The 23,510-nt window shown below is 39.4% G+C and overlaps 1 protein-coding gene across 1 annotated transcript; it reads right to left on the bottom strand.

The window, feature by feature from the left end:
* Nucleotides 1–847: 847 nt before the first annotated feature.
* On the bottom strand, nucleotides 848–19,725 carry LOC121521183 (carnitine O-acetyltransferase-like). The gene is made up of 13 exons (XM_041804939.1): nucleotides 19,459–19,725; nucleotides 17,822–17,940; nucleotides 15,867–15,920; nucleotides 14,022–14,187; nucleotides 11,709–11,883; nucleotides 10,835–11,013; nucleotides 7,837–7,937; nucleotides 6,108–6,233; nucleotides 5,505–5,627; nucleotides 5,103–5,238; nucleotides 3,503–3,565; nucleotides 3,184–3,321; nucleotides 848–1,069 (listed from the first exon to the last, which is right to left on the bottom strand). The coding sequence occupies exons 1-13, from the start codon at nucleotides 19,723–19,725 to the stop codon at nucleotides 848–850; spliced, it is 1,869 nt and encodes a 622-aa protein (XP_041660873.1).
* Between the last annotated feature and the right edge of the window lie 3,785 nt (nucleotides 19,726–23,510).

Below are 23,510 nucleotides of genomic sequence, written 5' to 3'. Positions count from 1 at the left end.
TTAAGGTAGTAATAAATACTTTTGATATTGGTGTGGTGGGGTTAATGGCAAATATAACTTTTCAAAACAACAAACAAAACAAATATTTTTCAAAACAACAAGGGAATATCAATCTTCAACCAGGTGGTTTAATTGAAAGCTTTAAAATTAAATTGCAGTGTAACTGCAAATGTGAATGTTTTCAGAGGTCATTCTCTATATGCTACTTGATTGTCTGGTGGCAGCATAGGTCAAATAGTTGGCTACTTTCACAAAACTGATGGAAAGCTTGGACCACCATTCTTTAATTTTTTTGTTTTTGTTCGATTTGTTTTTGTGTATTATGTCAAAAGTTCGAGAACCGTTCCCAAAATAACAATTAAAATCAGAGGTTTTAAAAACACTAAGAAAAGTACTAGTAGCCCTACACAGAAAAGCTAAAAAGAGCAGTAATAGTGGATGTGGCACTGGCCCGTGGTGACCCAAGGGGTGTGGGACGTCCCTTATTTTTATACACACAAGTTGGCAACCCTAATTATGGAGAAAGTGAAACACAACATGAGATGTGCCAATGCCACTTATTTCTGGGCCATGTAAAAGTTGAAAAAAAATGTTTGGTGCATCTTCCCCCCACTCTCCTCAGATTTCCTGTCTCTTTTCAACCGTCCTTACACAAAAAGTCATCAAAACAAATCTTAAAAATTCTTAAAAAAGAAAAAGAAATCCAGGATTTGTCAAACTCACATTGCCTTTCAGACATGGAACCAGACTTGCTGTTTCCCGTATTTACAAAGTCACAACTTGTGTTTTTTATTCATCATTTTATTAACTGAAATGTGAATAGTCCTAAATAAGCTTTGCTGGATTGTCAGTCCTTTTTGACTCTTTGTTCCATCATGGTCCTCATGTCCACCAAGGCGTCCTCCAAAGCCTGGATAATTAATCCTGGATTTTTTTCTCTGCGGCTCCCAGGGTATTCAAAAGCAGACACTAAAATCTCCATGTGATCGTTCATGATGCCGTAGTTGATGTCGTACAGCCCCGGGACCTCAGGACTAGAACACACAATAATCCCGTTCCTGGTTGTTACCTTTGGAGTGAAAACATAAGAGGTTGTTGTTGTGATGCTGAGAGCTCTGGTGTTTGTTCACTGATGAGATTTTTGTCATAAAGATGATATTTTAAACCTGATTTAATGATCTTAACACAGAGACTTTCAGGATGTGACCCAGGAGGTTTTGTTAGTCAGTCAGATCTATAAATGATTCCAGACCTGTGACCCTGACCTCTCTAGGAATGAAGACTTTAGAAAAGTTAATGAAGAGAAGGCTGTGGAGGACATTTTAGATCAGGGGTGTCAAACTCAAGGCCCAGGGGCCAAATCTGACCATGGTGCAGTCATAACCGGCCCACCATATCATATAAAACTTTCTGAGTACTGGCCCACCAGTATGTGGTCTGCAGATTTATTTTAGTATAAAAATGAAAACTTAACCTTGATGATTTAAAACATCCTTGTTGAGTCATAAAAATTAGAAAAAGGAAACAGTAAAAGAAATTTGATTAAAAAAAAAAACAAGAAATTTTGTTTTCTCTATATTTCCCATGTTCTTACCTTTAAAAGTCATTATTTTGAATATTATCTCAGTATTTAGACTTTTTGAAGTCATGATTTTGACTTTTAACTCATGTTTTGACCTTTTTCAACTCATATGTTTGACTTTTATCTGTTTTTTTAACCTCTAAAACTTGTAATTTTGACTTTTATCTCTATTTTAAAATCTGAGATCATGATTTTGATTTTTATCTCATGTTTTGACATTTTTTAACCCTTTAACTCTGACTTTTAACCGATGTTTTACCTGTAAAAGCCATGATTTTGACTTTTATTTCATGTTTGACCATTTTTCAAGTCATAACTTTGACTTTTATCTCATTTTTTACTTTCAAAAGTCATGGTTTTGAATATAATCCCAGTATTTTGACCTTTTGAAGTCATGATTTTGACTTTCAACTCATGTTTTGAACTTTTTCAACCCTTAACTTTGACTTTTATCTCACTTTGACCTTTAAAAGTCATGATTTTGAATACTATCTCAGTATTTTGACCTTTTGAAGTCATGACTTTGACTTTTAACACGTTTTGACTTTTTCAACTCATAACTTTGAATTTTATCTTATTTTTTACGTTATAAAGTCACGATTTAGAATTTAACTCAGTTTTTTGACCTTTAAAAGTCATGATTTTGACTTTTATCTCGTGTTTGACCTTTTCAACTCATAATTTTGACTTTTGTCTCATTTTTTTAAAACCTTTTTAATGTTATTCAATTTTTTTACTTTTAAAACTCATTAATTTTAAATTTAATCTCATATCATGACATTTTTAACTCACAATTTCGATGTTTATCTCAAATTCTGATTGTCAAATATCATGATTTTGAATTTTATCTCAGTTTTGCTTACCATTTCAACTCCTAACTGAATTTTATTGCAGTTTTTGTCTTTAAAACTCATTATTGTTAATTTTATCTCATATTTTGACCTTTAAAACTTATGATTTGTACTTTTATCTCATACTTTGACTGGTAAAAACATTTTTTTACTTTAAATGTCATGTTTTTACCTTTAGAACTTATCAGTTTGACTTTTTTATCTCAGATTTTGAGATTTGAACTTATCATGTTGACCTTTTAATCTCAAAATCATTTAGGTTGGGAGTCAATGGTTAGATGTTGACCCTGTAAGACCTTCAGGTTAGACCCAAATTCACAATCCCCTGGTGGGATTAGGTTTGACACTCCTGTTTTAGTTCCTCTACAGTTATCATATAGGAGCAAAAGAGGGGGCAACGCTGCTGTTTTAACTGCTGGTTTAACTTTTTAAGCACACTGACAGCCCAGCCACTCATACACATTTACTATTTTTAGATTTTACTTCTGCTTATAAAACAATACTGCCCCATATTTTAGCTTCTATATACAGTATATCCTCTCTTTACCACTTTTTATGACATTTTTATGACATTTATGCCACTTTTAAGCCACTTTCTGGGGTGTTCTGGCAATTTGAAATGAATGACCACAGACCTGTGGCCAACTTTGAGTGAAAAATCGAGTTCTTTCTGTCTCCTGTGCCCTCTCTTTACCAGCCTTCACTTTTGCTCCCAGCAGATTAAAATCTCAGCATTGACCTCGTCCTTACCTGACCAGCTATGACTTTGAAGTCAAAAGCTTTATCATAGGAAACATCTGTGAAGATTTCAGGAGTGGGGATGTTTTCCCTGATGGCCTGCATCTTCAGACCGAACATATGTCCTTCAATGGCGTGTCCACGATGTCCCTGAAAGACCGACACAAGATATGCTGCCATCATTTGTGGTTCTTATCTTATTGAGAAGTTTTCTTCTAAACAAAGTTCTATATTTATCTGTTTGTAATCAATAAAAACAGCAGTGAAGCCTAATAAAGAACGATCAGGGTTCAGAATGACACTCGAGAGAGAAGTGTGTCATTGAACTCACCAAGCGGACGTTGTTTTGGAGGACTGTTAGAGCTTTCTCCAGCAGATGGACTTTCTCTGAGTTCTGTTAAAACAAGAAGAGACTTTCCAGCATCATGGGGGGGGGGCACTTCAGACTTTAAGTCCTACAAGAAAGCATCTTATGTCTGAGAATGTTTGCTTTTTGAATACAGATTTCATACTTTTTTCAGCAGTTTGTAAACATGCTTAAAAGCAGATGTTTTAATGACAATTACAAAACTTTGAACTCTACTTTGTTGGTGGATACAACAGCTATATACTTACACTATATTGCCAAAAGTATTCGCTCACCTGCCTTGACTCACATAAGAACTTAAGTGACATCCCACTCTTAACCCATAGGGTTTAATATGATGTCGGTCCACCCTTTGCAGCGATAACAGCTTCAACTCTTCTGGGAAGGCTTTACACAAGGTTTAGGAGTGTGTTTATGGGAATTTTTGACCATTCTTCCAGAAGCGCATTTGTGAGGTCACACACTGATGTTGGACGAGAAGGCCTGGCTCTCTGTCTCCGCTCTAATTCATCCCAAAGGGTTGAGGTCAGGACTCTGTGCAGGTCAGTCAAGTTCATCTGCACCAGACTCTCTCATCCATGTCTTTATGGACCTTGCTTTGTGCACTGGTGCACAGTCATGTTGGAACAGGAAGGGGCCATCCCCAAACTGTTCCCACAAAGTTGGGAGCATGGAATTGTCCAAAATCTCTTGGTATGCTGAAGCATTCAGAGTTCCTTTCAGTGGAACTAAGGGGCCAAGCCCAGCTCCTGAAAACAAGCCCACACTATAATCCCCCCTCCACCAAACTTTACACTTGGCACAATGCAGTCAGACAAGTAGCATTCTCCTGGCAACCACCAAACCCAGACTCGTCCATCAGATTGCCAGATGGAGAAGCACAATTTGTCACTCCAGAGAGTGCGTCTCCACTGCTCTAGAGTCCAGTGGCGGCGTGGTTTACACCATGGCATCCAACGCTTTGCATTGCCCTCGGTGATGTATGGCTTGGATGCAGCTGCTCGGCCATGGAAACCTGTTCCATGAAGCTCTCTACCACTGTTCTTGAGCTAATCTGAAGGCCACATGAAGTTTGGAGATCTGTAGTGATTGACTCTGCAGAAAGGTGGCGACCTCTGCACACTATGCACCTCAGCATCTGCTGACCCCGCTCTGTCATTTTACGTGGCCTACCACTTCATGGCTGAGTTGCTGACATTCCCAATCACTTCCACTTTGTTATAATACCACTGACAGTTGACTGTGGGATATTTAGGAGTGAGGAAATTTCACAACTGGACTTGTTGCACAGGTGGCATCCTATCACAGTACCACGCTGGAATTCACTGAGCTCCTGAGAGCGACCCATTCTTTCACAAATGTTTGTAGAAACAGTCTGCATGCCTAGGTGCTTGATTTATACACCTGTGGCCATGGAAGTGATTGGAACACCTGATTTTAATTATTTGAAAGGGTGAGTGAATTCCTTTTGCAATGTAGTGTAAAATAGAGTGACAATCATCTACTTATCCTGTTAATTTGTCCTCAAGGCTATTTCTCCCCGTTTCTCCAGCCCTCCTCCTACCTGCACATGGGGGTCATCGAAGGCTTTGACAAAGGCAGTCGATGCACTGGAAGTTGGGTTGACGAGTCCCAACCGTCCTCCTCTGAACATTCGCAAAGTGACAGGTTCCATCACAGGAACAATCTGTTTGTGCGCCCTGATGAAAAGAGAGGAATGATGAAGATGTTGAAGAGAATGGTGATAAATCTCTCCTGGTCATATCCTCTGGTCACTGCCTTGAATGTTACAGTAACAACATTAACCTGTGGATATAGTTTGTGGGAGATGAATCACTCTTGCAGCTGCTTGTTGACTCTGTTCTGGATCCTGGGTTGTATTTTATTTAACTACAGATGTTTGTTTCTTTGGACAGAAGCACCTGGAACGTTGACAACAAAAGACAGCTGGTCTTCAGCATCTCACCTGTAGTAGGCCAGCTGGATGGCCATCTGCACAAAGCCATCAGGACTGGTCTTAAAAGACTTCAGGACGTTTTTACCGAAGTGCTTGAACACTTTCTTCTTCAGATCAAACCCTCTGTCCAGCCTGCGAGTAGGAGAAAAGATTTTCCTTTATCTTCCTCAGTACCCATCTTTATGTCAGCTCTGCTTATCAACTGCTGGCCTGGGGGCCACATTAGGCCCCCTTTATCTTCCCATCCAGCCCCCAGGCCATTATTAAATCCAGACAATGTCCAGAAGAGAAGATAGGTTGTGGTTGTGTCATTTTAAAAACTCCCTACAGCTATTAGAACAGCTGATATTGAATCGGTTTAATCAGGAATGACTTTATCTTTTATTTTGTCTTATTTTCAAATTTGCTCATACCAGCAAATATTCTAGTATGCCAATATGCACATTCACATAACCTCTGTTCATGACCTCCTGCCCCCTTGTCTGACATTTTCAGGGTCACATGACTGCACACAACCTACTCAGAGTGTTGGTGCTCCTTGGAGATGATCACTTAGTCTGTCTTGGGTTTGTTGTTTTTTTTTCATGGCACTTTATCTGGGGTAAAACTTACATCTCCATGTGCTGCTTGGCCTTCTCGATGTCTTCCTTTATCTCAGGTGAGATGTTGAACTTCAGTTTCTGGGGAGGAGGTAAGTCCTTGACTGGGGAATCGCTCATATGTGGCTTTTCCTTCTGCCTGTGAAAACCAAACATTCCATCCACAGCAGCGTTAACTCAAAGGCAGAGATTTGTTTGAGTAAATATCTGAAATGATCAGGCGTTTTCAAAATGAACCTGCTCATTCATGGACAGTAAAGTGGGTCAGATCTAGAAAGGAAGAAATATGAGAAAATATATTTTTCTTCTTGCTCTTAACAGTTTGAGTTACTTGGACTGCAGACTGGTGGAGCTTAAAAACAGACGAAGACAAATGGAATACCTTCATGACTGTCTTCATTCATTTTCAGCCTCACTGTGGTTTTGACTAAAGTCAAGTTCAAACCAAAGATCTGCAGTGCAGCTGGCTTTTGGACATGCAGTGTTCCCTGATAAATGGGATTTTTGACATGATTGATATGCTATAAATAGTAAGGGTGTGTATTCGCAAAAATCTGGCAAAAAAATATCAATATGTTGTGATACTATGAGCAAAGCGATAGCCAATTTTTTCAATTGTTAATATTTATGTACAGTGCTTAACAAACTTATTAGACCACCTGTCATATTTGTCTCAGAGACCATCCAGCATCATGAGGTGCTTTAATGCGGACTCTTTCATTTTCAGTGAGTTCTCCACATTTTACCATTTTGAACAGGAATGAGGAATTTCAAACTGAGTTCACCCAAATTTGAGCCGGCTCACTGGGCTTCTCTGAGAAGTCAGAACTGAATCAAGCATAACATTCAACCACTAAAGCTCATTTTTCTCTTCAGGAATGCAAGTAAATAACTATAATTTGACATTTTAATTGAGAAATAACAATGTGCTTTAATATTTTTCCATTTTTTTTGTAAATCAGTAAATTTGAAAATTCATGGATAACAATAATAATCATATTTTAGCATTAAAAATATCATTTGGGTTAAAGAGCTTCTACATACTGGTGTATTAACCATTGCAGAAACATAAAAAATGATTTTGGTAATTACCAATGCTGTTAATTTAGGGCAGCTGTGGCATAAACCTTACTTTGGTTAGGGTTAGGCTGGTCTAATAAATTTGTTAAGCACTGTACATTCTGGTTCAATGTGATGCACAATACTTCTAGTTTATGTTCCCCTTGAAAGAACTGGTGTATGTTTTTACAGCAGTTATATCTTAAAATGATGTTACATCACAGAGCCTGTGAGATTCGATAGCAGTATCGATAAGCTAAAACGTTATTGATTTTAGGTCTTTCAGAAACACAGTACTGGGCCCTTGTGGACCCGGGTTTCGAGCCCCATCCCTCACTATGTCACACATTATCGATATGATAATGTGTAGATAAAAACAGTGAAGGTGGCGTATTTTTCATTCCTCACAGATTTATCACACACTAACTTAAGAATTCACTTTAAAATGAGTGACTGTGAGGACTGTTGCTCGATGCATCGTCTCCTCTAGTTGCAGCAGTGTGAACTGACAGACTTTTAGGATGTCGCGGAGCGACCAATTGATGGTTGTTCCACGTTTCAACTCAACTCGTTGTGAATCTTTGGTCTGAACTGGGATTAAACTTTATCATTTTTCAAACTGTAAATCATGTGACAGGTAAACCAAAAACTCAAAGAATTTAAAGTTTGTTTTTTTAACTTACATTTCCTCAACCACCACATCCAAAATGTCCAAACCAACGATTCCATCAGCAACAGAATGAGTAATGTTAATCCCAACCAGCCCGTCTGCTCCAATTACAAACTGTTAAATAAAAAGCAGAACAGATACATACACTTTTAATCACTTTTCCATATTTTAAAGACATAAGGATAATAAAAAGATGAAGGCTGACAGCCTTTCAGGTTCATCTTTAGTGCTTTATTTTTTAACCATCATTAATTGCGTGCTTTACTGTGAGAAACCACAATATATGGTCATTGCTTGTGATCAACAGTTTTTTTTTTTTAAGAAAAATATGCTTTTACTTGGACTTCATCAACAATACTACAGTACCCACAATCCTAGAGGTCCATTGCAACATCTCTGATTGGCTTATCCAGCCTTTACCTGCCAAACTTTAGTGTTATTTCTGGTTGTAACATATATACTAGTGAATTATCTGTCATTTTTTCAACCAAAGATATTTAAGACGGGGAAAACTTGATACACAATGTTTATAAAATGTATTGATCTCCTTACATGTTTTAACATTTTATTGATTTATTGATCAACAATGATCAACATAATTTGGCTTTTTTTTTAAAGAAAAACTCTTTAATGTCAAAGTGAAAACATATTTCTATAAAGTAATGTCACTTAAATAAAATATGCAGTGTAAAATAAGTGACTGCATAAATATTCACCCCCTTTAAAGTGACTGACCTAATTCAACAGAGCTCCAGATAATTGGTGCTAGTAGTCTCACAAGTGGTGAATGTGCCTCAGTGATTGTAGTATAGAGACACGTGGGGCTTGACATCAACTTTTTTGCCCACCAGCCATGGTGGCTGGTGGTTTTGCAAACTTACTAGCCACAATTTTGGTGTTTCAAAGCTATGCGCTATATGTGAAATTTGGTTAATATGGTATGACATGATGCATGCTCCATTTTTCCTCATCAGTATGATCATTATCAGCTCTCCTCTTCATAAAGCATCTCTCTCTGTACATATGAAATGGCAGCAACTCTTGCAGAAAGAGCTGGGAGTCCCCCTATCCTTATGCTTGGTCAACCTGTACAGCAAGACTTCCAAGCTTCCCTTGCCAGTCTCATCGGTGGTTGAGGAGTTTAAAGCTACCAAGGCAAGGGCAGTCAGTACACTCTTTCTGTCTGAAGACAGGATGTAAGACATGCAAGTAAGATCATCAAATGTGGCAGAAAGCGGAAGCCCAAGCAAGCAGTGACGGAAGCAGAATCTCACTGGAAACGCCAAAAAATCGTGGCCGTGGTATGCCAGGGATGCCTCGGCCTTGGACACTAAAGCAAGAAGTTCACATTTTTTCACGTCTTTAGGGATTTTTTTCCTGTTTTAGATTTTTTTAATTCAACTTAATTTATCAACAGCCTTGTAGTTCATTAATGAAATAACCACACTGCAAACAGACTAAGCAACATTTCATACATAAAAAAGAAAAAACATGTTTTAAAAGTAGTGATGTGGATGGTGGCTTTCTTTAGCTTCATTAGCTTTAGCTAAAGCTAACATAGCTATGCTAACTATATAGAGTTGCCAGCCTTTCCTTATTTATTTATTTTTTTGTATTTAAGGAAATTTGTGACAAGCCTTAGCTGTAATAAGTTTGTTACATTCAGAAAGAGAGTCTGAGGTAACATTTGAAGCTGGGTGTGTACTGTGCCATTTTCCTGCGATTCAGCCACAATTTTGGAGTCGCACGACTTCCTGTCAGATCGGGCGTCATTTCTCATGCTGTGTACAGGGTCATACGACAGCCGAACATGGCCTGACTACGACCTTACGATCAGCTCCCGACTGATCGTCAGGATTTCTGGCATGTTTGATATTTGGGTCATACGACTCCAGACACTTCACAGTCAGAGCAGCAACGTGAGCAGAATAAACAACTTTGGAAGATTGTTTTCCTTTGTAAACGGTCAGACAGTGTCCTAAATTACCATGACAACGTCTGGAATCACTTTCTGATGCATCCTGCTATAATAAAGTAAATAAACGAGCAGGAAATACTCCTACCCGCTGATCTGCTGCAGACACAAAGGCGCTCCCTGTCTCACACACACAGGGAGAGGGGGAGAGAGAGAGAGAGAGAGAGAGGACATGACCGAAGACGCTTCACCCTGAATGTGTGAGCCTTTAAAAAAGGAAACTCTGCGGGTTTCTGTCAAAGTCCGTCCTGATTTCAGTCGCACAGTGTGAGCATTCAGGTCATGCACGACCATAGGATCATACAGTGTGAGCACACAATTCGTGTGTGATGGTCGTGCGTTGTAAATGATTCAGTTGCACAGTGTGAGATGACATTCTACCATGACCATCGTATGGACGGCTTGAAATTGCACAGTGTGCACCCAGCTTAAAGATCAGTCAGGCAAAGTGTATAAATTAATCTGTTATGTCTAAAGTTTGTGCTCCCTAACCTCCTATCAATACAGTAGGTTGATGTTTGAAATTTAAATAAATACAGCTGCCAAAGTTACAGAGGAAATGTCACACTTTCTTTCATGTGCTGATTTATCAGTTAATTTGCCTGGGGGCCAAAAGTGATACCCCCTTTATGCTGCCAAAGATCCTTGCAATGTCCCTGAAACTGTAACTTCTTTCAGTAGAGCATGTGCGCTCTTCTTTGAAGAATAGGAACAAATGAGGGTTGTGGTTATAATACCGACCAGACTCTGAAACTACTTTCACGGCTGTGTGACCAACTTTGTAAGGTCGGATTTACACCAAGTGCACTGACTGAACAGTCAAAGCTGCACCTCGTTTTATCATGCATGATTGCCAGAACATTCACGGAGGGATGAGTGCTACCAAGAATTAGCGTTTACTTCACAGTAAACCACTGTTTTGGTTTCATGGATGAATTTCACACATTGGGAGAGAAAACTTAAAAGTGGCATTTGTGGTTAATGCTGCAGACTACTCACAAAGCATTCTGGGATCATTCGCTTCATTTGTACTGACCTGCAAACCTTTGTCAAACCATCGATTGGCGCTGTTCCAGCTTCCTCCTTGTCCACTCAACATCTGCCTCATCCCTTTAATGAGGTGATTGCTGTCGGCCTCAGGGGGCGCCAGTCTATCCAGACAGATGGTGCACACGCTGCTCTGGATGGCGAGCAATGACTCTTTATTGGTTTCATCTACAACACCAAAACAACCAAGTTTTACTTTTCAGACTTCACTCTTATTAAGGCCCCAGCACTGACCTTGGTGGGAGGACCTGATTGGAATCTTTTCCTCTTTCTTCTGCCTCTATAACTGCAAATTTTTCAACCTTAAAGTGCCCCAAAACTTGCTGAACTCTGCACATCCATCAGTCCTGATGATCTTTTGTATAACTTGTAAAGACGCTCGATAGCACTGTTGAAAATTTTTTAAACATGGCTCTGAATAGAAACTACTTTGAACTATATGTACCAACATTGATGTGCACAATTGGCATGTCAAGCCAGCTATAAAAATCCTCCTATACCCACACCCCGAACCCCTCAGGAAGTCAACCATTTGTTTTGAACTTCAAACTAAATGACACTTGAATTTTCAGTGGTTCCTCTTTAAGGGAACTAATCCTTGGTGCTTCATCTGATTAACTCCAAATTTGCTCAGCATATTAAAGACACAATAAAGATTAAAAGTAGTTCATATGTTTTGCTTTTGTTGAAGGGTGTGGCTGTGGTGGAAGGTCAGAGTTTGATGGCCTTTTGATCACTCTAGACCCCACTTGTATCATTCAACTATGACCAAAGTTCTCATGGACAATAAAAGCGTCCCAATCATTGTGTAACTAGTGTAGAGTAGATGTTTTTTTAGCCTTAAGCATGTTTTTGTTGCTCACCTTTGATGAGTTCTTCATAAACTTTGCCCCAGACGTCTCGGTGTTGAGTCGTCATGATGCCGACCGGCTCCTGGTCGGGTTCTGTTGATGACTCGTAGATTCTCTCCAGCTGAACACAGAGCTCTTTCTTATTAAGTGGAGTCCCGTCACTGTGGTACATGTCCAACGCAAAGAACTGGAAACACACAAGATACACATTTGCTCCTCTTGAGAATCCGTCAGCTCACAAAAGTACCAATTTAAATATCAGTGGATATCAGTATGACAGCAAAAAAGTCAGTCAAACTTACAGTACTTTTATTTTTTATTACAGTTATAGAAAGACAGTAATAAATGGCCTTTTTCACCAGCAATGTGTAAGCTCTGTCTTGAAATAAACAATAAACCTCACATAAGGACTAGTCAAAACTTAACTCGAGGTTGGTTACCACAGAGAAGTCAGGTTAAACTTAACTAGAAGAGTTTAATATCCAAACTAGCCTTAATACTTTTGGAAAGATGACTTTGAATCACTGTGTTTGACCAATAAAAATATATATTTTTTAAGTCGAGGGCATTAAGAAGTGGTACTCCTCCAAATACCTGCATGTACCACACCCAGCTCAACCAAAGAGCACAATTGTTGAAAAATATCTTTGCAAGAGCTAAAATCTAAGTGGTGAAAAATGGCAAAAATTAGTTAAAGTAGCAATAAAAAATGTTAAATTGGCAAAGAGGTGGCAAAAATAGGTGAAAATGGGCAAAGTAGGTGTAAAATGGTAATTGGCTGAAAAGTGGAACAATGGGTGAGAAATGACCAAAAAAAAAAAGTTACAGGTGGCAAAAATGGTCAAAAATTGGCAAAAACATGGCTAGAAATGAGGGGAAAGTGACTCAAATGGGCAAAAAGCAGCAAAATGTGGCAGGAATGGGGAAAAAGTGGCGTGTAATGGCAGAAAAGGGAAAAATTCAAACAGCAAAAAAACAGGAAAAAAGTGGCAAATTAGAACATTTGGAAAAATAGAAATTGGGAAATTGGTAAAGTAGCAATAAGAATAATGTAAAAGTGGCAAAACATGGGTGAAAATGGGCAAAGTAGGTGTAAAGTGGACAAATTTGGGTAAAAGGTGGCAAAAATAGGTAAGAAGTGACCGGAGAAAAATAGTTACAGGTGGAAAAAATGGTCAAAAAGTGGTAAAAACATGGCAAAAGATGGGGGGAAAAGCTAACAGCAAAAACAGGATAAAAGTGGCAAAATTGGAAAAAGGGCAAAAATGGGATTAAAGTGGCAAAAAAAAAGAAAAAAAGGGGCAAAATTTTGTAAGTAAGGGCAAAGGGAATATAAAGACAATAATAAATATTGACAATATGTATTGACAAGTTTTACAGTAACTGTATAATTGTGGGAAACAAACTGATTGTTATATGCATTGGGTAATTTCAGAGGTCAGAGTTTCCCTTTTTTTAGGTTTTCCGGGGGAATAACATTTCAAATTAACAAATAAAAGAGCCCCAATCTAATGGAAGAAAAGTGTCAAAAATGGGGGAAAAGTAGCAATAAAAATAATTCCAAAGTGGCAAAGAAGTGGCATTAAATAGGTGAAAATGGGCAAAGTAGGGATAAAATGAACAACATTGGATGAAAAGTGGCAAAAATGGGTGACAGTGATAAAAAAAAAAAAAAAAAAATTAACAGGTGGCAAAAATGTTCAAAAAGCGGCAAAAACGTGGCTAAAATGGGCATGAAGGAGCAAAAATGGGGTGAAAGTGGTCTTTAATGGGATAAAAGTGTCAAAAATGGGCAAGAAGTTACAAAAGGAAGTGGCAAAAATTGGCTGAAACAGTAGAAATGGATTGAAGTGGAAAAAAAGAAAAAAGGGGCAAAAAAATTGCAAATAGGAGCAATAGAAATATAAAGACAATAATAGAGGCTGGTGAAAAAGTGGTAAAAAATGGGTGAAAAGTGGCATAATGGGTGAGAAGTGACCAAAGACAATAGAAACATGTGGCAAAACTGGGCAAAAGCAGCAAAAAGGTGGGCAAAAATTGGCAAAAAGCAGCAAAGAGTGGCAGAAATGGGGAAAATTGGCATTTAATGGCAAAAAAGGGGATGCAATTCAAACAGCAAAAAGCAGGATAAAAGTGGCAAAACTGGTGAAAATGGGCAAAAAGTTGCAAAAAGAAGTGACAAAAATGGGCTTAAGCAGTAAAAAATGGATGAAAGTGGTGATAACGTTTCAAATTAACACATAAAAGAGCCACAGATCATGACAAAAGAGCCACACGTTAAGTATCACTGCACAACACCATAGAAGGACGTAGGTGTTCCCTCACCTGGCCATTGTGAACCACGCTCACGTGTCTGGGAGGTTTAGAGGTTTTGTTGAAGAATATCATAGAATCAGCCACCGGATGTGGAATCCTGCAAGATGCCACCACTTCTTCGTGCTGCTTCATACACAGCGGCATCTTTTGTCCATACACATCAGGCAAGGTGCCACTGCAAAACATTCAATCGATCAATATCCATGGCTGCTGATCAATATCATGTCAACAAAAAGTAAGGAAATTTGTGTTTGGCACATCATTTCTTTGTTGTAACAAAGCTTCTTGGTAATAGATCTTATACCGTTAGAAAGCCTGTTTATTACCCTTTTAAATGATGCCACAATTGTAAGGATCATGCATTTGTGGGATGAGCAGCAGAGCTGAGTATGTGGGTTGCGCCCATGCCAAACAGCTTATTCTGCCATTGACTCTTGTTTGGTGTTTGGTGGACTGGATGATTGAGGTTTGAAGAAACAAGACATATTGACAAATTAACAATTTATTCATTTAACAAACAGGAGCCTCAGTAGCGTGTGGAACAGCCTGGCTCCCCCTCCTCATGCTGGTCACCAGCCTGGTCACACACTGCAGTGGGATGGCATCCCATTCTTCAGCCAGCATTTGTCGCAAGTCAGCCAATGTGGTTGTGTTGGTCACTCTGGCACCAACAGCACACCCAAGCTGATCCCACAAGTGTTCGATGGGGTTACGGTCAGGACTGCAGACAGGCCATTCCATCCTCTCCACTCCCAAATTCTGAAGGTAGTCTCTGATAAACCCTGCTCTGTGAAGGCGAGTGTTGTCATCTTGGAGGATAGAGTTCTTGTTGACAGGGTGAGAAAACAATATTCTCGGGGTGTTGTCTTCTTGGGACGCCCATTTCTCGGCCTGTCTCTGACATTCCCCGTTATATGGAACTTGGCCTTCAGTTTGGAGATGGTACTAGGGTTCACTCCAAACAATGCCGCAACTTGGTTTTGTGGAACACCAGCTTGAAGCTGCCCAACCATCTGTCCCTATCCAGATCAGTCAAACGTGGCATGCTGATTCTTGAAGCAGACATCTACTGACCACTGTAGCAGGGCCAATGCTCACAGGTGCTGCCAGTCAGGCACCTGGGGGTACCAGAAGTTCAAAACAAGAGTCAGTAGCAACAGCAAAATAAGCTGTTTGGCATGGGCAGAGAAGATTTGGCACATTTTTCATGGGCGCAACCCACATACTCAGCTCTGCTGCTCATCCCACAAATGCATGATCCTAACAAATGTGGCATCATTTTAAAGGGTAATAAACAGGCTTTCCAACGGTACAAGATTTGTTACAACAAAGAAATAATGCACCAAACACAAATTTCCTTACTGTTTTGCGCTATGTTTAGAAAAGTCAGGTATCTTCTGGTAAGGATGAAGCTGAGAGATAAATGAGCAGAGGGTAAGACATCCAGATGAGAATCAGCTCAATACTTTAACCTTTACACCACCAACTGCCACAGGCAGGAAGTCTGTAACTCAGTGGATAACTTCACTCATGGTGCAGAAGTGTCACATTAAAAAACAACAACAATCCACCGGAAAAAGAGCAACATAATCCCAGCAGTGATCCCTGTACAACAGGCAACATCTAAGCACATATAAATGCATTTAAAACACATCTTAAAACTTTGGCATGATGGGAAAATTCTGACCCCTGATTTGAAATGGCAATGATTTTAGAATTACACTTTGGGAGTTAAAATCAGTAAAACACTGAGACTCTAATGCTCCATGTAACAGGGATTAAACCCCACCAGGAGACGACAATAAGGAGGGGTTGGAGCTGTGTGTCTGTGTCTGATAAACTGTTTCAACTCACCTCTCAAGCATCCCAGCAAAGGTTTGAACAGCCTGGATTACATCAGCTGCATGCCTGAAAACAAAAACAACAATGTTGATCATTTTTCTTTATTACGATAAAAATTCAAACACAACTACAGATACCATTATCAAAACTATTTCCAATTACTATATAGATATTATTTTAAATGCTACCTGGTTGCAGTTTCTCACCTTTTTACTCTTTATGCCTGATAAAACTCTTCTGTTATAACAGGTAACTTGTACGATTGTGTTTAATTCATGGCACAGCATCAAATTTATTTAAACTAAAATACATAATAATCACAACAGGCGCTGAACTGGCCAGACTGCAGTCCAGACTTTTCACCAATAGAAAGCATCATAAACAAAAAATCCAGCAAAGACCCAGGACTGTTGAGCAGCTTAAATCCTACATCAGACAATGGGACAACATTCCTCTCCAATGACTACAGCAACTGGTCTCCTCATTTCCCAGACGTTTACAGACTGTTGTTAAAAGAAGAGGGGATGCTATACTGCTAAAATACTGCCTTAGTTGATTTTCAAACCATTGCCTTCCATTTGTTTTTACACTTTACAAAGTGTCCCAACTTTTTTGGCATTAGCTTTGTCCTCAAAACTATGAAGTGATGGTTTGGCCTTCTGGACGAATGAAGGTTAGGCTTTAAAATGAAGAGTACAGGAGATTTTAAAGATAAATATCAGCACATTTTTACAGTCATGGACGAAAGTATTGGCATCCCTGGAATTTATCCAGAAAATACACCATTTCTCCCAGAAATTGTTGCAATTACAAATGTTTTTGGTATACTCGTGTTTATTTCCTTTATGTGCATTGGAACAACACAAAAAATCCAAAGAAAAAAGACAAAATTGACATAATTTTACACAAAACTCAAAAAATGGGCCGGACAAAATGATTGGAACCCTTCTAAAACTGTGGGTAAAACATTTTATTTCAAGCATGTGGCCTACAAAGAAAAGAACACAGTACCTAAAGTCAAACATGGTGGAGGTTCAAGGATGTTTTGGGGTTGTTTTGCTGCCTCTGGCACTGGGTGCCTTGACTGTGTGCAAGAAATCATGAAATCGAGAGATTATCAAAAAAAATTTGGCCACAATGTAGGGCCTAGAGTCAGAAAGCTGTGTCTGCGTCAGAGGTCATAGGTGTTCCAGCAGGACAATGACCCCCAAACATACTTCAAAAAGCACCAAGAAATGGTTGGAGACAAAGCACTGGAGAGTTCTTAAGTGGCCAGCAATGAGTCCAGATCTAAATCCCATTGAACACCTGTGGAGAGATCTCAAAACTGCTGTTGCAAGAAGGCACCCTTCAAATCTGAGAGACCTGGAGCAGTTTGCAGAAGAAGAGTGGTCCAAAATTCCAGTTGAGAGGTGTAAGAAGCTTGTTCATGGTTATAGGAAGCGGTTGGTTTCAGTTATTTTTTCCAAGGGTGTGCAACCAAATATTAAGTTGAGGGTGCCAATCATTTTGTCTGGCCCATTTTTTAAGTTTTGAGTAAAATTATGTCAATTTTGACTTTTTTTTTCTTCTGATTTTTTGTGTTGTTCCAGTGCACATAAAGGCAATAAACATGAGTATACCAAATACATTTGTAATTGCAATAAATTCTGGGAGAAATGATGTATTTTCTGGAAAAAAATCCAAGAGTGCCAATACTTTCGTCCATGACTGTATATCTGGAAGTAAAGAATTATTTTTTTCAGATGCATTAGTATATGAACCACCTGATTTACCTCTGCCTCTAAAACATTTGTACGTGTGGGTCAGAGTTTGCACACAGGTGATAATGATTTACTGTAAGGTCTGTTTTTATAAAGATTACACAGGAAGTGGGCGTACGCCAGCTACAGGCCAAGTTTTCTGCTTAACTTAACATTAGTAAATGAGGCTTGCCAATAGGAGTGTGGTGTGTCTGAGTACGTTACCCTATCTGCTCCTGTGTAGTCATGATGTCCCCTCTGGAGAAGAACGCCGTCATGTTGGAAAAAATAGGTAAAGGCTTCCGTTCTGCCATGTACAGGTACTTCACATAGTCTTCTTCAATCTGCCAATACAAACAACAACACACATTAGAGGTTAGACTATGGTATCATTGTTGCGCAAAAGTGCAATTTAACATTTTTAAATTATGACATACTGATTTTTGGCTCAGATTTTTCTTTGGATTCTCCATAAAACCCGCCTTTGTGCTTCAAACAGCTTCTTTGTGGTCAGATTTTCTCTGTTCGAGCTCTAAATATCTGCTTGCTCTCAAATCTTTAGTTTCTTTATCAGATTTCCAGCACTCTTGCTTGATTTTTTGATGAACCAACCAATAGGAAGCAGGCACATGATGGACCAATCACAGTAGCTCTGCCTGTTGTTGCTGTGCTGTTCTCCAAGAGACATTTCCTTTGATCGTAGTCCCAACATTCTGTCACATGCACACATTGCCTAAAGCCGGGTGTACACTGTGCGATTTTCCTGCGATTCAGCCACGAATTTTGAGTCGCACGACTCACTCTGAGGTCAGGCTGACTTTCAGTCGGATCGGGCTGTGTACAGGGGGGTATGACTGTACCACAGCCTGACTACGAACCCACGCCCTACTCCCGACTGGTCGGGAGGATTTCTGGCATGTTTGATATTCAGGTCATACGGCTCCAGACACTTCACAGTGAGAGCAGAAATGGGAGCAGAATAAACAACTTTGGGGGATTAAACAGAAGTGTTTCAATGGATCTACCAGGTAAACCCAAAGAAACTGGAGCACACGAATCGAGCACACTTTCCATAGTTTAAACCTATCAAACGTCATCAAGTGATTCGTGTGCTCCAGTTTCTTCATTGGGTTTACCTGGTAGATCCATTGAAACACTTCTGTTTGTTGCTGGTCCTTCTGTGAGCACTGAACCCCACTTTGTGGAGGAGCTGAAGCGCAAGAGACTCTCTCATCAACTTTGGGGGATTGTTTGCCTTTGTTAACGGTCAGAGTCCTAAATTACCACGACAACGGCTAGAATCACTTTCTGATGCACCCCGCTATGATAAAGGAAATAAACAAGCAGGAAATATTCCTACCCACGGACCTTCACCTGACATAGAAGTGATGCCGTTTGTGTGTGTGGGATAGAGACAGCGGGAGAGAGAAAAAAAGAGAGACCGAGAGAAAGCGGGGGAGAGAGAGAGAATATGACTGGAAACGCTTCACCCTGAGAGTGTGAGACTTTTTTAAAAGGAAACTCCGTAGATTACTGTCATAGCCCGCCTCGACTTTAGTTGCAGAGAATGAGCACTCAAGTTGTGCACGACCGTCGGATCGTACGGTGTGAGCACATAACTCGTGCGCAAAGGTCGTGCGTCATAAACAATTCAGTCATACAGTATGAAATGGCATTCTGCCACAAATGTCGTATGGTCGGCTTGAAATTGCACAGTGTACACCCGGCTTAAGGCCTTGTCCACACAGAGACGAATTCAGAAGTATACGCAAAAGTGTTTTTTGTTGTGTCCATCATGAATCATGAATAAGGACTTAAAGGTGCTGGAAGAATGTCAGTAAATGAGGCTTTGTCTGACTCACCCAGTTGTCGGTGATCTCTGATTTCGCTTGCAGACCGCTTTGCAGCCTCTCTCCTATGCCACCCGCTTTCTGAAACTCCTCCAGCAGCTGTTTGGTCCTCTGCAGCTCATCAGGCTCCACCAGGGGCTCCAGGAGGTCCAGGTACATGTCACAGGTCTGCTTCAGAGGTGGGATGGGCAGTTTGGGTAGACTCTGTGCTTTACTCATGTTTCTGAACGGAAGCAGAGCTGCGGCTTTCACCAGGTTGTCATTTTTACTCATCCCCATCCTCACCTGATGGAAACCACAGAAGAAGGTGTTGGTTACTTTTTGATGGAGCCTTTAATTTATTCATTCATTCATTCAAGGAACTTTATCTGTATTGCACTCTTAACACTGGGGGATTACAAAGTGCTTTGACGCAGAATAATAGATAAAAAAGTAACTGAACAGAAACAATAGGGGTGAGGGAAAAAACTATACTATATCTTCTGCCAAGTATGGATTAGTTTCAAATTAATTGCTAGAATGAACTGAAGTCTATGATATTAGATAAATAACACCAGTAGTTTTTCTGTCCACTAGATGGGGCTGTTGCACACTTTGTCCGGAGAGGTCAGCAGAGGTGACGGTCATCAGCAGAAGAAAGTTAGTAGAACAAATATGGCACCACCAGGGAGAGCAAATTAGGAATGCAAGCAGGGCACCGACAATATGGACATGACGCATGGGGTTTGCAAGGAGCGCCACATGAAAATAAAATACTGCAGTGATAGTGATTCCCACCCCTGGAAAACAATCACAAATACAACAGCAACAACCCCTAGAACCCGATAAAATTCTACAAAAACAACCGAAGTGGAAACAAAACAAACCAAAGGAAAAAAAGAGCCCAGAGAAAAAAATGGAAAATCAACAACAAAAAAAAAAACAACAACAGAAAATGAACTTGAACCACATCAATAAAACAACCAACGATTAATAACCCAAACAACAACAACATCATTAATCTAAGCTGGAACCAAAACAGAAACAAGAACCCAAAGATCATTAGGATAAACAGTCATGGATGAAAGTATTGCCCCCCTGGAATTTTTCCAGAAAATACGCCATTTCTCCCAGAAATTGTTTCAATTACAACACAAAAAACATAAATAAATAAAAAGAATAATAATAAAAAAAAAACAGAAGAAAAAAGTCCAAATTGACACAATTTTACACTAACTCAAAAAATGGGCCAGACAAAATGATTGGCACCCTCAACTTAATATTTGGTTGCACACCCTTGGGAAATAATAACTAAAACCAATCGCTTCCTATAACCATCAACAAGCTTCTTACACCTCTCAACTGGAATTTTGGACCACTCTTCTTCTGCAAACTGCTCCAGGTCTCTCAGATTTGAAGGGTGCTTCTTGCAACAGCAGTTTTGAGATCTCTCCATAGGTGTTCAATGGGATTTAGATCTGGACTCATTGCTGGCCACTTCAGAACTCTCCAATGCTTTGTCTCCAACCATTTCTTGGTGCTTTTTGAGGTTTGTTTGGGGGGTCATTGTCCTGCTGGAACACCTATGACCTCTGACACAACCCGAGCTTTCTGACTCTAGGCCCTACATTGTGGCCAAAATTTTTTTGATAATCTCTCAATTTCATGATTTCTTGCACACAGTCAAGGCACCCAGTGCCAGAGGCAGCAAAACAACCCCAAAACAACCTTGAACCTCCACCATGTTTGACTGTAGGTACCGTGTTCTTTTCTTTGTCGGCCTCATTCTGTTTTCTGTAAACAGTAGAATGACGTGCTTTTCCAAAAAGCTCTACCTTAGTCTCATCTGTCCACAAAATGTTCTCCCAGAAGGATTGAGGCTTACTCAGGTACATTTCTGCAAACTCCAGTCTGGCTTTTTTATGTCTCTTTGTCAGCAGTGGGGTTCTCCTCAGTCTCCTGCCATAGCGCTTCATCTCATTCAGATGACCACGTATGGTCCCAGCTGACACTTTTGCACCCTGAGTCTGCAGGACAGCCTGAATTTGTGTGGAAGTTGACTGAGGATGTTTATCCACCATTCCAACTATCCTGCGTTGCATTCTTTTGTCAATTTTTCTTATTTTTCTTTTCCGTCCACGTACAGGGAGATTAGCCACAGTTTCATGGGATATAAACTTCTTGATGATATTACACACAGTGGACAGAGGAATTTCAGGATCTCTGGAGATGGTCTTGTATCCCTGAGATTGTTCATATTTTTCCGCAATTTTGCTTCTTCAGTCCTCAGACAACTCTCAGCTCTTCTTTCTCTTCTCCATGCTTGGTGTGACACACACAGGCACACACACAAAGGTTGAGTCAACTTTTAGACATTCTAACTGGCTTCAGTTGTGATTTCTAGATTGCCAGCACCTGTTACTGCCACAGGTGAGTTTAAATGAGCATCACATGCTTGAAATAAAATATTTTACCCACAGTTTTAGAAGGGTGCCAACAATTTTGTCTGGCCCATTTTTTGAGTTTTTGGTAAAATTATGTCAATTTTGTCTTTTTTCTTCTGCTTTTTGTGTTGTTCCAATGCACATAAATGAAATAAACTTGTGTATACCAAAAACATTTGTAATTGCAACAATTCTGGGAGAAATGGTGTATTTTCTGGAAAAATTTCACAGGTGCAAATACTTTAGTCCATGACTGTAAAAATAACAAGAATCCAGACATCAACAGAACCAGTCATCACAAGAACTTAAAGATGAGAAACTCTTGCATTTTAAATGTTTTTTGCTTTTATTTTGTCTGAAGTTCTCGTGTTTGTTCATGCAGACTCTCAGAGGTGAATAAAATGAAACAGTATACAACAGAGCAAACTAAGACAAGCTGAAAGTGCCATGTAGTCCCCTTAAATCTATGGTTGAAGAAACAGAATGAAGTTTGATGACTCACCAAATTTCTGCTGCAGATTCTCAACATTTTCAGCCCAGAAACTTCCCAGCAGTCTTTCTGAGGATTGAAGATCTGGGCGTACAGTGTCTGCTGAGTGAGAGAAAGTGTGAATCTGCTGAGCACCGACTGGTCTTTCTACCATACTTCAATGATGTAACAAACTGTCAAAACAAAGTAAATTTATTTACCCAGACCTTCAGGTGTTTGCTGATTCTGATCAAACATAAAAAGTCAAACAAAGTCAAACAGACTTATCTAAAGGCACACATAGGCACACCATCTGAGAACCACTCCAGTCTGTTTACAGTCTCATATGTAAAGTTGTTACAGTGCATATAAAAATACTCACCCCCCTTTGCGACTTTTAACTCGTGTTTTGTTGCTTTTTGCCCCTTTTTACCCATTTGTGCCACTTTTTAATTTTTTTGCCTTTTTTACCCATTTCTGTCCCTTTTTCCATCAGGTTTTGCCCCTTTTCTCACCAATTACCACAACTTTTCTTTGAAACTTTTGGCCTACTTTTAGCTGCTTTTTGTCAATTTTTGCAGTATTTAAGCTATTTTGCTGATTTTTCCGCTTTCCGCCTATTTCTTGCCACGTTTTGCAACTTCTAACAGATTTTGCTACTTTTCACCCATATTTACATTGCTTTTTGTTCCCCATTTTTGTCACTTCTTTGTGCCATTGTGCCCATTTTGCCACTTTAAACCCATTGTTGCTATTTTGAGATTAAAATAAAACAAAACACTTTTAATTTTTTTTTTTTTTTTTTATACCTTTTTCACCCATTTCGGTTACCTAGTTTTTTCGCTACTTTCTTTTTTGCCAATTACTGCAACATCTGTTTTTCTACTTCTGGCCTACTTTAAGCTGCTTTTTCTCAATTTTGTTAATATATCCTGTATTCAACCTATTTTGCCACTTTCTTCCAATTTCTTGCCACGTTTTGCAACTTCTAACAAATTTTGCTACTTTTCACCCATATTTACATTTTTTTTGTTCCCCATTTTTGTCACTTCTTTGTGCCACCGTTCCCATTTTGCCACCTTTAACCCATTGGTGCCATTTTTAGAATCTATTAAAATCAAAATCTTTTATACTTTTTTAAACCCTTTTCACCCATTTTGGTTACCTAGTTT

The sequence above is a fragment of the Cheilinus undulatus genome, linkage group 14, assembly GCF_018320785.1.
Source record: "Cheilinus undulatus linkage group 14, ASM1832078v1, whole genome shotgun sequence".
Lineage (NCBI taxonomy): Eukaryota > Metazoa > Chordata > Actinopteri > Labriformes > Labridae > Cheilinus > Cheilinus undulatus.
The sequence above is the reverse complement of the archived record's forward strand: the minus strand, read 5'-3'. Positions and strand labels throughout refer to the sequence as shown.